The sequence below is a fragment of the Sorex fumeus genome, unplaced genomic scaffold (genome assembly GCF_029834395.1).
Source record: "Sorex fumeus unplaced genomic scaffold, SorFum_2.1 ptg000048l, whole genome shotgun sequence".
NCBI lineage: Eukaryota > Metazoa > Chordata > Mammalia > Eulipotyphla > Soricidae > Sorex > Sorex fumeus.
In genome coordinates, this window is record NW_026606105.1 from 8,099,163 (window position 1) to 8,112,818 (window position 13,656).

General features: G+C 52.3%; 1 protein-coding gene, 1 long non-coding RNA gene and 1 other non-coding gene across 3 annotated transcripts; 1 reads left to right on the forward strand and 2 right to left on the reverse strand.

Moving 5' to 3' along the window:
- The first annotated feature begins 1,655 nt into the window (after positions 1-1,655).
- On the forward strand, positions 1,656-3,619 carry LOC130032497 (uncharacterized). Its single transcript, XR_008793833.1, has 2 exons — positions 1,656-1,733; positions 3,369-3,619. It is a non-coding gene; the product is annotated as an uncharacterized LOC130032497 (long non-coding RNA).
- A 4,228-nt stretch (positions 3,620-7,847) lies between these two features.
- On the reverse strand, positions 7,848-11,405 carry FMC1 (formation of mitochondrial complex V assembly factor 1 homolog). The gene is made up of 2 exons (XM_056124065.1): positions 11,226-11,405; positions 7,848-8,144 (listed from the first exon to the last, which is right to left on the reverse strand). The coding sequence occupies exons 1-2, from the start codon at positions 11,361-11,363 to the stop codon at positions 7,941-7,943; spliced, it is 342 nt and encodes a 113-aa protein (XP_055980040.1). The 5' UTR covers positions 11,364-11,405; the 3' UTR covers positions 7,848-7,940.
- Positions 11,406-12,070: 665 nt separating this feature from the next.
- TRNAR-CCU (transfer RNA arginine (anticodon CCU)) lies at positions 12,071-12,143 on the reverse strand. Its single transcript has one exon. It is a non-coding gene; the product is annotated as a tRNA-Arg (tRNA).
- Between the last annotated feature and the right edge of the window lie 1,513 nt (positions 12,144-13,656).

Sequence of the window (13,656 nt, forward strand, 5' to 3'; positions counted from 1 at the left end):
GTAAAATGAGGATCAGAAACGGAACTAATGTGAGGCTAGGGTGATAGGACAGCCGGTAGGGCGCTTGCCTTTCTTGCAGTCAAACTGGGTTTGATCTCTGGGCACCCCATATAGTCCCCAGAGGACTGCCAGGAGTGATTCCTGAGTGAAGGAAGAGCCGGGAGTAACTCCTAACCATTGCCAGGTGTGGGCCCCAAACCAAAAAAATAAACCAAACAGCAGTGGAAATGCATACAATAATATGAATCAGCCTTAAAACACTAAGCTGAGCAAAGGACATCAGCTCAAAACAGTACCTTCTGTCCCATAGATGAACAGGTCCAACTCAGCTATGGTGATAACAAGCAGGTGAGTGGATGCATGGAACCAGGGGGTGAGGAAGGGGAAATGACCACCAAAATGCACGAGAGAACTCAGGGGAAGGCAAAAGAAGTGTTCTGTAGCTTGTCTGTCTGGGGACCAGACCCAGGATGACTAAGGAGCTAAGGAGCTACTGGTAGCGCTCCGGAAACCTTTTCCTGGGGTTGAACCCGATTCTTCCCAGAGGCAAAGCAAGCACTCAGCCATTTGAGCTGTATCTCTGGTATGTTCTCTCACTTTATTGACATCTTTCTTCTACAGGTAAATCATTTGCCATTATTAATTGACCTGTACAGTTAAAGCAGATAGAGTTCTTTTATGTAAATTACATCTTGGTGCTTATTATTCAGTACTCTAAAATTTAAAAAATATTTTAAATGAATATGGTAACTTTTATGAATACATCCATTCAGTTCAACTGTGAAAAAGAATAAGAGATGGATGGTGACAGTTTCATGAAGGGAGATATAAGTTAAGCGGGTTAGAGAGATAAGTGATCTACTGGAGGTAAGGGAATCCCTGGCACCACATATGGTCCCCTGAGCACCACCAGGGGTCACTCCTGAGCACAGAGGCAGAAGTATCCCCAAGCACTGCAGAATGTTGTCCAACACTCATCCCCAATTAATTTAAAACTAAAGCAAGTATTTGCTAACGTAAACATTCCTTCCTCCCATTTGTTATACCATCTTGTTCGCATTCAAACTCAAGTCAGCTAAGATACCACAGTCACCTAACGGCACCAGAGGGAATACAGGATTAATGCACTTGCTTTGTTGGGGGAGGATAGAAGGGCAGGTAGGGCACTTGCCTAACATGTGGCCGGCCTGGGTTCCATCCCCAACTTCCCATATGGGCTCCCCAGCACCGCCAGGTGTAATTTCACAGTGCAGAGCCAGGAGTAACCCTTGAGCATTGCCAGGTGTGGCCTAAGCACCAGATACAAAACCCAACCAACCACGCTTGTCTTGTGTGTGGCCAGCCTCAGTGTATTCCTCCGCGAACAAGGGGAGTGACTGCTGGTCACTGGTGTATGGCTCAATCCTCCGCCTCACCCCACCCCACTCACCCTGCTGAAAAACAATATATCTCCTGGCTCACATTTCGACTTTTTAAAAACTCTGGTCAATGGAACGTTTGTTTGACCTTGTTCCTTGACCTTTTAAACATTAATCTCTTAGGGGGAAAAAAGATGCTGTTTTGAAAGGCTTTATGAATAGATCTTTTCAGATTATGTTCCTGTGTATAAAGCTAAGTGAACTGTGGATTCAGAACACTGAACTAGATCCCGATGGCGGCGCTTTAGAGAGGATGGAAATGAATGAAACGTGTCCTTGCCAGGGACAGGTCCGAGTCCTCACACTCCAAGGCAAGTGCTCTGCTGCTGAGCCATAGGCTTGTTTGCTTCTGCTTACTTTTTTTCCTAGAGCTATACCCGGCGGTGTTGAGGGATTATTCCTGGCTCTCACCCCCGGGTCTTTGCGTGCACTAACACTCGAGCTATATCTACACCAAACCCAAGAAAGAATGGTTTGGGGTCACACCAGGTGGTTTGGGTGCTCTTCCCAGAGATACTTTAGGGATCATGCAGTGCTGGGCTCAGACTTCGGCCTCCTGCATGCAAAGCGTGTGTTTGGCCCCTGGGAACTCTTTCCTTGCCCTCTTTCTCCCCCACACTTGCCAAAGTAACATTTTTGTTGTTTTGTTTGGGGAGGGGGCCACACCGAGTGGTGCTCAGGGGTTGCTCCTGGCTCTGCACTCAGGAATTAACTCCTGGCAGGGTTTGGGGAACCATATGGAATTGAACACAGGTAGACCTAGTGCAAGGCAAGCACCCTACCTGCTGTACTTTTGCTCTGGCCCACAACCAGAGAGTAACTTTTTTTTTTCTTTTATTTTGGGTCACACCCAGCGATGCACAGGGGTTACTCCTGGCTCTGCACTCAGGAATTACCCCTGGCGGTGCTTGGGGGACCATATGGGATGCTGGGAATTGAACCCGGGATGGCCGTGTGCAAGGCAAACGCCCTACCCGCTGTGCTATCGCTCCAGCGCCAATCAGAAAGTAACTTTTGAGGAATACAAAACATTAGAAGCAAGGGGCTGGAGCAATAGCACAGCGGTAGGGCATTTGCCTTGCACGCAGCCAACGTGGCCAACCCGAGTTCGATTCCTCCGCCCCTCTCGGAGAGCCCGGCAAGCTACCGAGAGTATCTCGCCCGCACGGCAGAGCCTGGCAAGCTCCCCATGGCATATTCGATATGCCAACAACAAAGTCTCCAATGGAGACGTTACTGGGCCCGCTCGAGGAAATCGATGATCAACGGGAGGGCCTTTACCTTTACCTTTAGAAGCAAGGAGACCATTATATATTTATTTTTTTTTATTTTCATTTCATCATCCTGTTAATCGTCGATTGCCTCGAGCAGGCCCCAGTAACGTCTCTTTCATCCTAGCCCTGAGATTATATTCAGGGCTATTTAGGAGAATGAGACCCATCATTGTTACTGGTATTTGGCATATTTGGTACGCCACGGGGAGTTTGCCAGACTCTGCCCTGTGGGCAGGCTACATTCGACAGCCTGCAAGTTTGTCCAAAGTAGGAATGAGATAATAAGATGTCGCGCGGCCGCGAATGCGGCCGCGCGGTTCCAGGATCTGGATTTTATAGTCTCTGAGTCTTGGCCGCTGATGGGATTACACGGCGCCAGGGGGCCAGGTGGTGGGTGTGACCCCCGCCTACTGTAATTTGGAGGATCTGGGTGGAAGATGCTCGACTCCAATTCGAGTAGGCTTGGAGGTCTCGGCCCCGGAACCCGCGTGGCTTTGTCCCTCTGCCAGTACCTTCAGGTGTGCGGAGAGTGGTCTCAGCATGGTGGTGGCTGGTCCTGGAGGTCAAAAAAAAAATCAATATATTTATTTAATTTTATTGAATCACCGTGAGATACAATGCTTTCATGTTTGCGATTCAGCCATATAATGATTGAACACCCATCCTCCACAGGCAGCTCCACCTCCATATCATTTTCCTGACTGGTCATTCGAACCTCTGTGAGAGTGGACAAGTGAGTGGAACGGCCACGAAGACCTTCCCTTGGAGCAGGAACTTTGGAGTTGACTGATCGACGTTTTTGTTTCTGGACAGTTACATTTTCCTGCAAGAGCAGATTGTCCTTTGGGTGTAAGGGAAGAATCTGTAAAAGCTCAGGATTTATCGCGGCCACATCATCAAAATCAATCTGAGCATGCTTTATTCTCATTTCAGAGTGGTGGGCTTTCTTCTCTTCTCTCTTGTTCTTCGTTCTTTCGATTTCCTTCACAACACAGGATTTCCTTCGAACTGAGCTCACAGGGTTTGCCGCAGAGGAGCCGTGGCTGGGATGGACTCGCTCTTCCGCTTTCTCACTGACCATCGCCAGAGCTCCCGCGCCTGGCTTTCCTCGTCGGGGCCCTTGGAGGGGAGCGGGTTGAGTTTCCCTCCCTGCCCCAACCAGGGCTCCAGCAGCCGAAGACCTCCAGAACCAGCCACCACCATGCTGAGGCCACTCTCCACACGCATGAAGGTACCGGCAGAAGATCAAAGGCATGCAGGTCCCGGGGCTGAGATCTCCAAGCCTGCTCGGATCAGGGCTGAGCATCCTCCACCCAGATCCTCCAAATTCCAGTAGGCAGGGATCCACCAACTGGCCCCCTGGCGCCATGTAATCCCATCAACGGCCAAGACTCAGAGACTATAAAGCCCAGCTACCGGAAGCGCGTGGCCGCAACATCTTATTATGACATCTTATTATCTCATTCTTACTTTGGACAAACTGGCAGGCTACCAAATGTAGCCTGCCCACACAGCAGAGTCTGGCAAACTCCCTGTCTCGTACCCAATATGCCAAATACCAGTAACAATGATGGGTCTCATTCTCCTAACCCTGAAAGAGCCTTGAATATGGCACTTTTTAAAAAATCTCTGGGCTAGGATGAAGGAGACGTTACCGGGGCCTGCTCGAGGCAATCGACGAACAATAGGATGGTCGTGATCGTGAACGTGATCCACAAGTATCCATTTTGCACTACCAATGTCCCCAGTATCCCCCTGGCCAGTCCTTACCCTGCCTCTGGGGCAGGCAATTTCCCCAATACTCTCTCTACTTTTGGGCATTATGTTTTGCTTGAATTCAAGTCTGCCTGCCAGGGGCAGATGCTAGATCATTTATTTTCCAATGCTCATTTTGAATATCATGAGAGTTTGCGTGGCCGCTTTGTGGCCATGCACTTCTGGGATCCTAGACTGTAAGATGGTTGGGTTGCAGAGACATCTCTGAAGGGCATTAATCCATTTTGGGACTCAATTGGGAGTCTCTGGACCAGGCTGTTGGTGCACCAAGATGGTGCCCTGCGGAAGCTTGTGAGCATGACAGCCAGGACTCGCACTGCGCTGGGAGCCAGGGAGGGAGCCGCCCCCACCCCACCCCTGCGTGCCTCTGCCGCCATGAGGGCACAAGGAGACCACTTAAAGAACAGTTTAGGGCTAGAGACATACTACAGGGGTTAAGGTATTTGCTTTGCATGCAGCTGACCCTGGTTCAAATCCTTGGGCCCACATATGGTTCTCCACACACTGTCAGGAGTATTTTCTGAGTACACAGCCAGGAAAAGTGCTGAGAACAGCAAGATGTCGTCTCCAAACAAAACCAAACCCTCCCTACCCCTGCAAAAACGATGGGGGCTGGAGAGTACAGTGGGTGGGGTATTTGCCTTGTATGCAGCAATTGGAATTCTGTCCCCAACCCAAATGGTACTGCCAGGAGTAAGCCCTGAATACTGCCAGGTGTGAACTAAAAAAAAAAAAAATGTATGTACACCTATATTCATCGTAGCACTTTGTACAATATGGAAATAACCCAAATGCCTAGCAAAAAATGAATGGGTAGAATCCCTGTGGCAAATGTACACAATGGAGTACAATACAGCTGTGAGCAAAGATGAAATCTTGCAGTTCACTGCAACATAGATGGAACTGGAGGGTACCATCTCAGTAGAAGTGAGAGGGAAGATAAGATACCAGATGATGTCACTCATGTGCAACATCTAGACAAAAAACAAGGGAATTTACACTATTAAACAGGGACAAACCCTTAGATTATAAAACAAACAAACGGGAAAGGTCAGGAGCGAATGAAGATCTGCTTCAAGGTCACATTAGGAGTGTTGGAAGGGGACTTTGGTAGTATGGAGGCAGTAACTGTCCAGTAGTACCAAAACCACAGCACCAAATATAAACATGAATAAAATATTGGTACTTTTCTAAGAACAGAGACCGGGCTGACTGGGAAAAGCATATCACCATTGCATGGGCCCAGAAACAGTACAGCAGGTGAGGGATTTGCTTTACACATGGCTGACCCGGGTTTGATCCCTGGCACCAAATATGGTCCCCCAAGTCCTGTCAGGAGCAATCCCTTAGCACCTCTGAGTATGAACCCCAAACCAAACTACAGCCATCACAGAAACAAGCTGTTGATTGGTTGGATGTGGAAAAAAGGAAGACGGCTGCTGAGTGGAGTCACGCGCCTGCCTTAAGTGCGCTGAGCTGGAGGCCCCAGCACCACCTTTGCTGCCCCACTGAACTTTTTTTTTTTTAATTTTTATTTTTTATATTACTGAAACACCATGAGGTACAGTTGTAAATTTACAATTTTCTGTGCTTGGGTTTCGATTATACAATGATCAGATACCCATCCCTCCACCAGTGCCCATTTTCCACCACCATGGATAATATCCCCCCACCCCCATACCCCCATCACCCCCGCCTCTGTGGCAGGGCAATCCCCTGTGTTCTCTCTCTCCTTTTGGGTGTTGTGGTCTGCAAAAGAGGCATTGAGTGGCAAACTTGTTCAGTCCATAGTCTACTTTCGACATGCATCTCCCCTCCTGGGAGGATCCTCCAAATACCCTTTATTTGGTGCTTCCTTCTCTGTCTGAGCTGCCCTTTCCCCTAGAATGCCCGGCTGGCTTCTAAGCCATGGAGTAATTCTCCTGGTACTGATCTTGGCTATTCTTGGGTATTAACCTACTGTTTTGTTACTTTATGTCCCCCAGATGAATGCAATCTTTTTATGTCTATCCCTCTTTTTCTGACTCATTTCGCTTAGCATGATACTTTCCATGTTGTACCACTTGTATGTAAATTTCATGACCATCTTTTCTAACAGCTATGAACTATCTTTTTTTCTAATTCAGTCACCATTAGAATCAGATTCAGTCCTACAGTGTTCCAACACACTTCCTTCCACCAGTGTTAAACTGTCCCTTGAGCCCCAAGCACCCACTTTGTCTTGTCAGCTAGGTGTGGTACGTAGAAGCCAAGAGGGAGATCTATTTGGCAACTGGGAGGCAGAAACTTAGTCCATGGCCCTCCCCCACATCATGCCTTGTGGTGGCCCTGGCCCTACCCGAGGGCCAGCTGTCAAGCTTCACAAGCAAACTGCTGTCCTCTGCTAGCCCCTGGGCGTCTCATCCTTCCATCCTTTCTATCCCTTCATTAATTCCTCTCAAAAACCACGTTTAAATGTGTCTTTCTTGGGGCTAGAGCGATAGCACTGCGGGTAGGGCGTTTGCCTTGCAAGTGACTGACCCGGGTTCGATTCTCAGCATCCCATATGGTCCCCCAAGCACTGCCAGGAGTAATTCCTGAGTGCATGAGCCAGGAGTAACCCCTGTGCATCACTGAGTGTGACCCCAAAATAAAAAAAAACAAACTGTCTTGTTAGAAACTTAACAAGTTTGGTCATATATACTTAAATTTGTGTGTGTATCTGTATGTTTATACATGGAAAGACAATTTCTTGAAAGATGAACACTAAGGGGCCGGAGCGATAGTAGATGTTTGCCGACCTGGGTTCGATTTCTGACATTCCATATGGCCCCCTGTGCATTGCCAGGGGTAATTCCTGAGTGCAGAGCCAGGAGTAACCCCTGTGCATTGCCGGGTGTGGCCCCAAAAGCAAAATAAATTTAAAAAAAAAAAGGTTTAAGGGGCCAGAAGTATAGTACAATAGACAGAGTACTTGCCTTGCATGCAGCCGACCTAGGTTTGATTCCCAGCATCCCATATGGTTGGCCCGGAGTAGTTGCTGAATGCAGAGGTAGGAACGACCCCTGAGCACTGCTGGGTTTGGCCCAAAGTCAAATATATAGGAAAGGTTTAAAAGCCGATCAAGGTCAGGCCGGAGAGACAATACACAAGCATGGGTAAGGTGCTTCCTTGCGCCCTCGGCATCCCAAATGGTCCCCTCATCACCACCTGGAGTGATTCCCTAGTAAAGCGCCAGGATTAAGTCCCGAGCATCGCTGGGTGTGCCCCACCTCCCCACGGCAAAAAAAAAGAGAAAAAAAAGACCAAGGTTATCAATCTGGTAAAAGAAATTTCATAAATTCCCTGAGTAAAGTTGAAATCTCCCCAAGAAATAACCAACAAAACTAGAGAAAAATCCTCAACTTTTCCAAATAATTTAATGATAAATACATATATAGAGAAATGACCTTCCAGGATGAAGGCAGCAGCACACGCGGAGTCTCTCTCGTCTTCACGACTCCCAGCCCTTCCCCCCGGGCTGGTGGGGCAGCTTGAGCCCCACCAAGCCAGCCGACTCTTCCACGGAGCGCTCCCCCTTGCCGTGGAATTCCTCATGGAGGGCCACGTGCTGGCGGACGCTGCGGAGGAGGCAGAGGTAAGTGGCCGCCTGGAAATGAAGCTGGTGCTGAGCTCGGCATAACTTCTCACTGGTCACCTGGGGGAGTAGCAAGGCCAGATATTAAGGCCAGTAAGGGACAGGTCAGCTCTCAAGCCGTGCCACCAGGGCCTCTTCCTCCAGGTTTCCTTCCTCCTTGATCAGACTTTCACCTGAAGCCCCCTGAAATATCTGCTTGTTGTTTCGGGCTCAGAGAACCATATGCCGGGGCTTTAATCTGGGTCTGCTGCATGCAAAGCGGGTGCCCCCTCAGCTGGACTATACTCCAGTGACCATACTCCACTATCCCCATGTTGGAATATCTTGGGAGTCCCAAGGGCAGATGGTTGAGAAATGCAGCTTAAGTGAAAAGAAACTGATCAATCGCATGCAAGACCAGTGCTCTACCAGCTGTTCTAACTCTGGCCCTCACTGCCTTAAAAAAAAAAAATATATATATATATATATTTTTAATTCACACCAGGCAATGCTCAGAGGGCCATATGGGATGCTGGGGATCAAACCCACATCAGCAACAAGCAAGGCAAATGCCCTACCCTCTGTACTATTGCTCTGGCCCCCTTAAACTTTAATAGCAAAGAATTTATCTTTTTTCAACTCCTCCTTTTACAAAGGAGTTATCTAGTATGGTATATCCAGAAAGGTATAAACTGAACTGGTGAAAAACAAAACTGAATTGGTGCTGGGGGCTGGAGCGATAGCACAGCGGGTAGGGCGTTTGCCTTGCACACAGCCGACCCGGGTTCGATTCCCAGCATCCCATATGGTCCCCCAAGCATCGCCAGGAGTAACTCCTGAGTGCATGAGCCAGGAGTAATCCCTGTGCATTGCCAGGTGTGACCCAAAAAGCAAAAAAAAAAAAAAAAACACACCAAAAAAACAACCTGAACTGGTGCTAACTGCACTAGCAAGACCCTCGAACTAAGGAATCTGGAGGTTTAGCAGTGTTGCCTCTTGCTCCTCATGGGGCCACTAGAAGCCATAAGCAACACTTGGCCAGTGGACCAGATGGAACGACAATAGGGCTTGTCAATGCATTGCTGCTTGGACCCTGTAGTGCCAGGGACAGAAGGGAGCTCCCATGGACACAAAGCATGTGCCCTTGTCCCTGGTGCTATCTCAATGGCCCTCAGTGTAACTCCTGAGTTACTCAACATTTAAGGCCAGAGGTAGTACAGCAAGAAAGAGGACTGTGTTTAATGCTGCCAACCCCAGTCCAATACAGTCAGGGTACACATATGGTACCCTGAGAGCCTCCCGGAATGGTCCCTGAGCATGGCCGGTGTGGGCAGTGCCTGCAACCCTTCCTTGTGTCCCCCCCCCAAAAAAAAAAACCCCAAAGCAAATAACCACTTAGGAGAATGGAAGTGTCAAGTCAAACCTCAACATATCAGAGGGTTGCTCAAGGATTACTTCTGGTTCTGTACTCAGGAATCACTCCTGGCAGTGCTGGAGGGACCACAGGAGATCCTGGAGGTCAAACCCAGGTCCACCGCCTGCAAGGCAAGCGCCCTTTCCCCTATACTCTCTCTCCACCCCAAATTACTCTCTTGTTTTTGCTGGGTTTTGGCCACACCTGGCTGTGCATTCAGGGATTACCCCTGGAGGTGCTGGGGGGTGGGGGCGGGTGGGGTGTAGTAGGGACAGGATGGTATGTGGCGCTGGGGAGATCAAACCTGGCTTAACTGCCTGCAAGTCAAGGGTCTTACCCGCTGTATTATCACTCTGGCTCGGATCTGAAACAAATCCTATGTTAGCTTAAGGCTTTTAAAAGACTGATCTTGATTCACCTAAGCAGAATGAGAAGATTCAGCAACATGCACAGTAAATGAATCACAAAAGAACAGATGATGTAGAAAATTCTATTCTTAGTCCAGAAAGATAGTACATGCAGGAATAAGGTGCTTGCACTGTATGCAACTGACCTGGGTTTGATTTCTGGCACCACATACTGTCCCTCAAGCATTGCCAGGAGTGATCCCCGAATGCAGAGCCAGGGGTAAACCCTGAGCACTACTGGATGTGGCTCGCCTTCCCCCATCCTCCCTCCCACCCATAAAGCCCCAAACCCAAAACACTGTCTTCCCTAACAATTCCAAGAGATAACAGACATAGATGGTTTGAGTTAGAGCTGGGCCAGAAGAAAATCAAAAGGGCTCCCCAAATCCTCCTATGCACCCGAGTGGTGTTACTTGAAATCACAGGAGTTTCAAATGTATTCTGTGCAACTATAACCGCGTTCATCTTCCATTACATTTCCAATGAAATAAAATTCTGCCCACTCTTACCTCACTTTCTACTTCAAGTCACCACACCTGGGTGCTCACTACCCTCTAGTTTTTCTCTCTCCTGGGTCTTTCAGATCTTCCCCAACTGCTTGCTAACCCTAATCCATCTGACCTAACTACAAATTCCTGCTGAATTAGTTTCCTGCTGTGCGGGGGAAGGGAGTCCTTGTATGGCCCTTTGCGTTAACGTCCATGGCTCAGATATGCCACACTTCCTTTCTCACCATCTCTCGAAATATGTTTCCATCCAACTTTCCTGTTTCTAAAATAAGTCGCAGCTTTGGGCCACGCGCAGAGATGCTGACGGGCGTCATTCCGGGAAGGTGCTCAGGGACCCTGTAGTGCCGGAAACCGAACCTATGGCTCTCCTGGGATGCAACATGTTTTTGTGGTCTATCACCTTTGGCTTGAGCACCACAGTGGGCTTTGCTGTGGGGGCCACACAACGCTGGGAACCCAACCCGAGCCGCTCGCATGCAATCGGCACCGGCGTTGCCATTTTTACCCAAACCAGACCGGCAACTCCAAAGGTCTCAGCTTAGGAACCAGCTAAACCGAAGTTCCGGGATGCAGGGGAAGAGAAGCATTTCTGCTCTCCGCGGGCAGGGCGGGAGGAGAGATGCGGCCCGCGCTCCCGGTCCCGACAAGGGCTCTCCGCAGGGGCCAACGAGCGGCCCCTGAGCGCCTCGGGACCGGCGCCCCTCGGATCCTGTCCAGGACCGGGTCCCGTGCGATCCGGGTCTGGGGGGTTGGCGGAAGGTGGGTTCCCTCCCCGGAAGCAGGCGTGGGGTCGCACGCGCCCTGCCCGCAGCCGGAGGCCGGGCTGCCGTACCCGATGTGCGCGGAACGCGTTCACGAGGTAGCGGTAGGCCGCGGTGTCGCGATACGGCCGGCCAGTAGCCGCGTCCAGGTAGCGCAGCTCGCGCAGAAGGCCCCGCAGAGTGCGCGTCGGGGAGCCCAGGGCAGCCATGTCCGTGTCCTCGGCCGCTTCCGGGCGGCCCGCGCACGCGCACTGAGGCGGTCAGCCTCGAGCGGCGCCCAAAGGCCGCGCCTGCGCACTGAGGCGGCGAGGGACGAGCGGGCGCCCGCCGGCGGCGCCTGCGTAGTTAGGATGCAAGGGCCTAGGCGGCACACGACGGCCGCGCCTGCGCAGTGAGGAGGCACGGGCCAAACAGGCACCGGACGGCCGCGCCTGCGCAGTAAGGAGGCGAGGGTCGAGCGACGCCCGCCGTCCGTAGGGGGAAGCGAGCGAGTGCCGAGCGTGGACGGGGCAGTCTACGCGCCGGACCCTCGTGGCCGGATCCTTTCGCCCAACCCCGTCCTGCCCGACGCGGAGCCCCTGGCCCACAGAGAGCCAGGCGGGGCCGGGCGTCACATGCCACAGGGGACCCGCCCAAAGAGGGGTCTTGTTTTCGTGCATTTCACGCTTTCTGAGACTATTTAAGAGAATATCAATGTCCAGCAGTCTCCCGGGACTGGCCGGCTGGCCGGGAGGAAGGCCCTGGAGCACGCCGATTCTCGCGAGCCGGAACCCCACAGCCAGTAAAACCGCACAGACCCAGTTCCGTTTCGGAGTTAAATGATCATCGCTCTCGGTGTTTTTTTCTCCTTCCCTTTTTTGGGTCCCTTTAGGAAAGATAGCGGCTTAAGAGAAAAAATGAGAAGGAAAAAGGAAATCACCCCAGATGGGACTCGAACCCACAATCCCTGGCTTAGGAGGCCAATGCCTTATCCATTAGGCCACTGGGGCTTCTGTGAACGACGCGTCCAAACGACGTATTCAATGGATTTCCGGCTTGGGACGTCACGGGCCCCACGCGCCTCCGTGACCTATCCTGGGCTACCACACTGGGGCCGGCGTGCGGGGCCGAGGCATGCTGGGAGTTGTAGTTCGCGGGGGACAAAAAGGGCCGCAGGACAGCGCCGAAAGGCTTTACCCTGGAAAGAGCAGCGCCGCCGCCGCCGCGCCAGACGGAGGCGAGCGCGCGCACGGTGGGGGGTAGGGGGCGTCCGCGCCGGCTCGCTCGCTCACCCTGCGCCTGCGCCTGCGCGCCCGGTGAGCACGCGGCACCACGGAGCCGAGCGCACGTGCCGCGCGGCCGCCGGCGGGAGATGCGAGCCCCGAGCCCCGGCCCGTGGGGCGCGTCCCCGGAAGCAGCCGACCCCTTCCGGGGTCGCGACTTTCCGGGCCCGAGCGCGACGCCGGCCGGCCGTTAGGGAGCGTGCGCTGCGGCCGCCTTCTGCTTCCGGTGGACGCGCCGAGGCCACTTCCGCCGAGCCCTTCCCCCCCACCCCCCGGGGCCCGCTGGACCTGGCTTGTGGCCTCGGCCCGGCCACCAACTGTTCAATCGAGGAGAACTCATTGGGACCCATCGCCTCGGCTCCCGGGTTCGAGACCCGCCTTTCCCGAAAGTCTAGCCAGGGGAGCCCCCTCGTCCCTAATGAAAAGTCCGGGTGACTCCCAAGCACCTTGCAGGACCTTCCAGGGACCCAGGCCATGACCGACCCCTTTTTCTGTCCCTGTGCGGGGCAGTCCATGTCCCAAGTCGCTTTCTCTGGCACCCCTGGGGGTGTCTCACCGTGGGTGTCGAGCAGCTTTGCCAGTTCGCCTGAGCTTCCGCGTGGCTCCAGCCTTTCCGGGCCAGGAACGCCGGCGAAGCCCCCAGGAACGTTGGCCGAGCCCCCTTGCCCGCTGACTCCGGGGAGGGAGCGCCCCCTGCACGTGCTACTCACATCCCTGGTGCCATTTGGGACAAGCCCTTTTTCTTCTTCCTTGTGTGTTTCGCCTTCCAAGCAGGAGCCCGGGGATGTCCCTGTTGACTCTCCTCCAAATTTTTCGGTGGTTGAAGATTCCTGGGCTCCTGGGTGGGGGGGGGCCTCAAGGGCGATGGCGGAAGTGCTGGGACCATGTGGTGCTGAACGTCCAATGGGTCCACGGCCCACAAGCCCTGCAACCGTCTCTGCCTTTTCAACTTTCTGTGTTCGATGAGAGCTAAACGGGTGTCGTTCCCTTCGCAACACGGGTTCGAGACCCGCCTTTCCCGAAAGTCTAGCCTGGGGGAATAATCACGGTTAGTCATTCCTGAACGGGGCTGGGGGATCTTATGGGACGGGCAGAGTCTGAACCTGGGTCTGTGGCGTGCAAGGAAAGTGACCTACACGCTCTACCAAGGCTCCAGGGCCCCATAAACGCCCCTGTGTGTTGGGCGAGGGGAGGGGAAGGTGAATGGGGCAGAAGATACTCAATAGGTTAAAATGCTTGT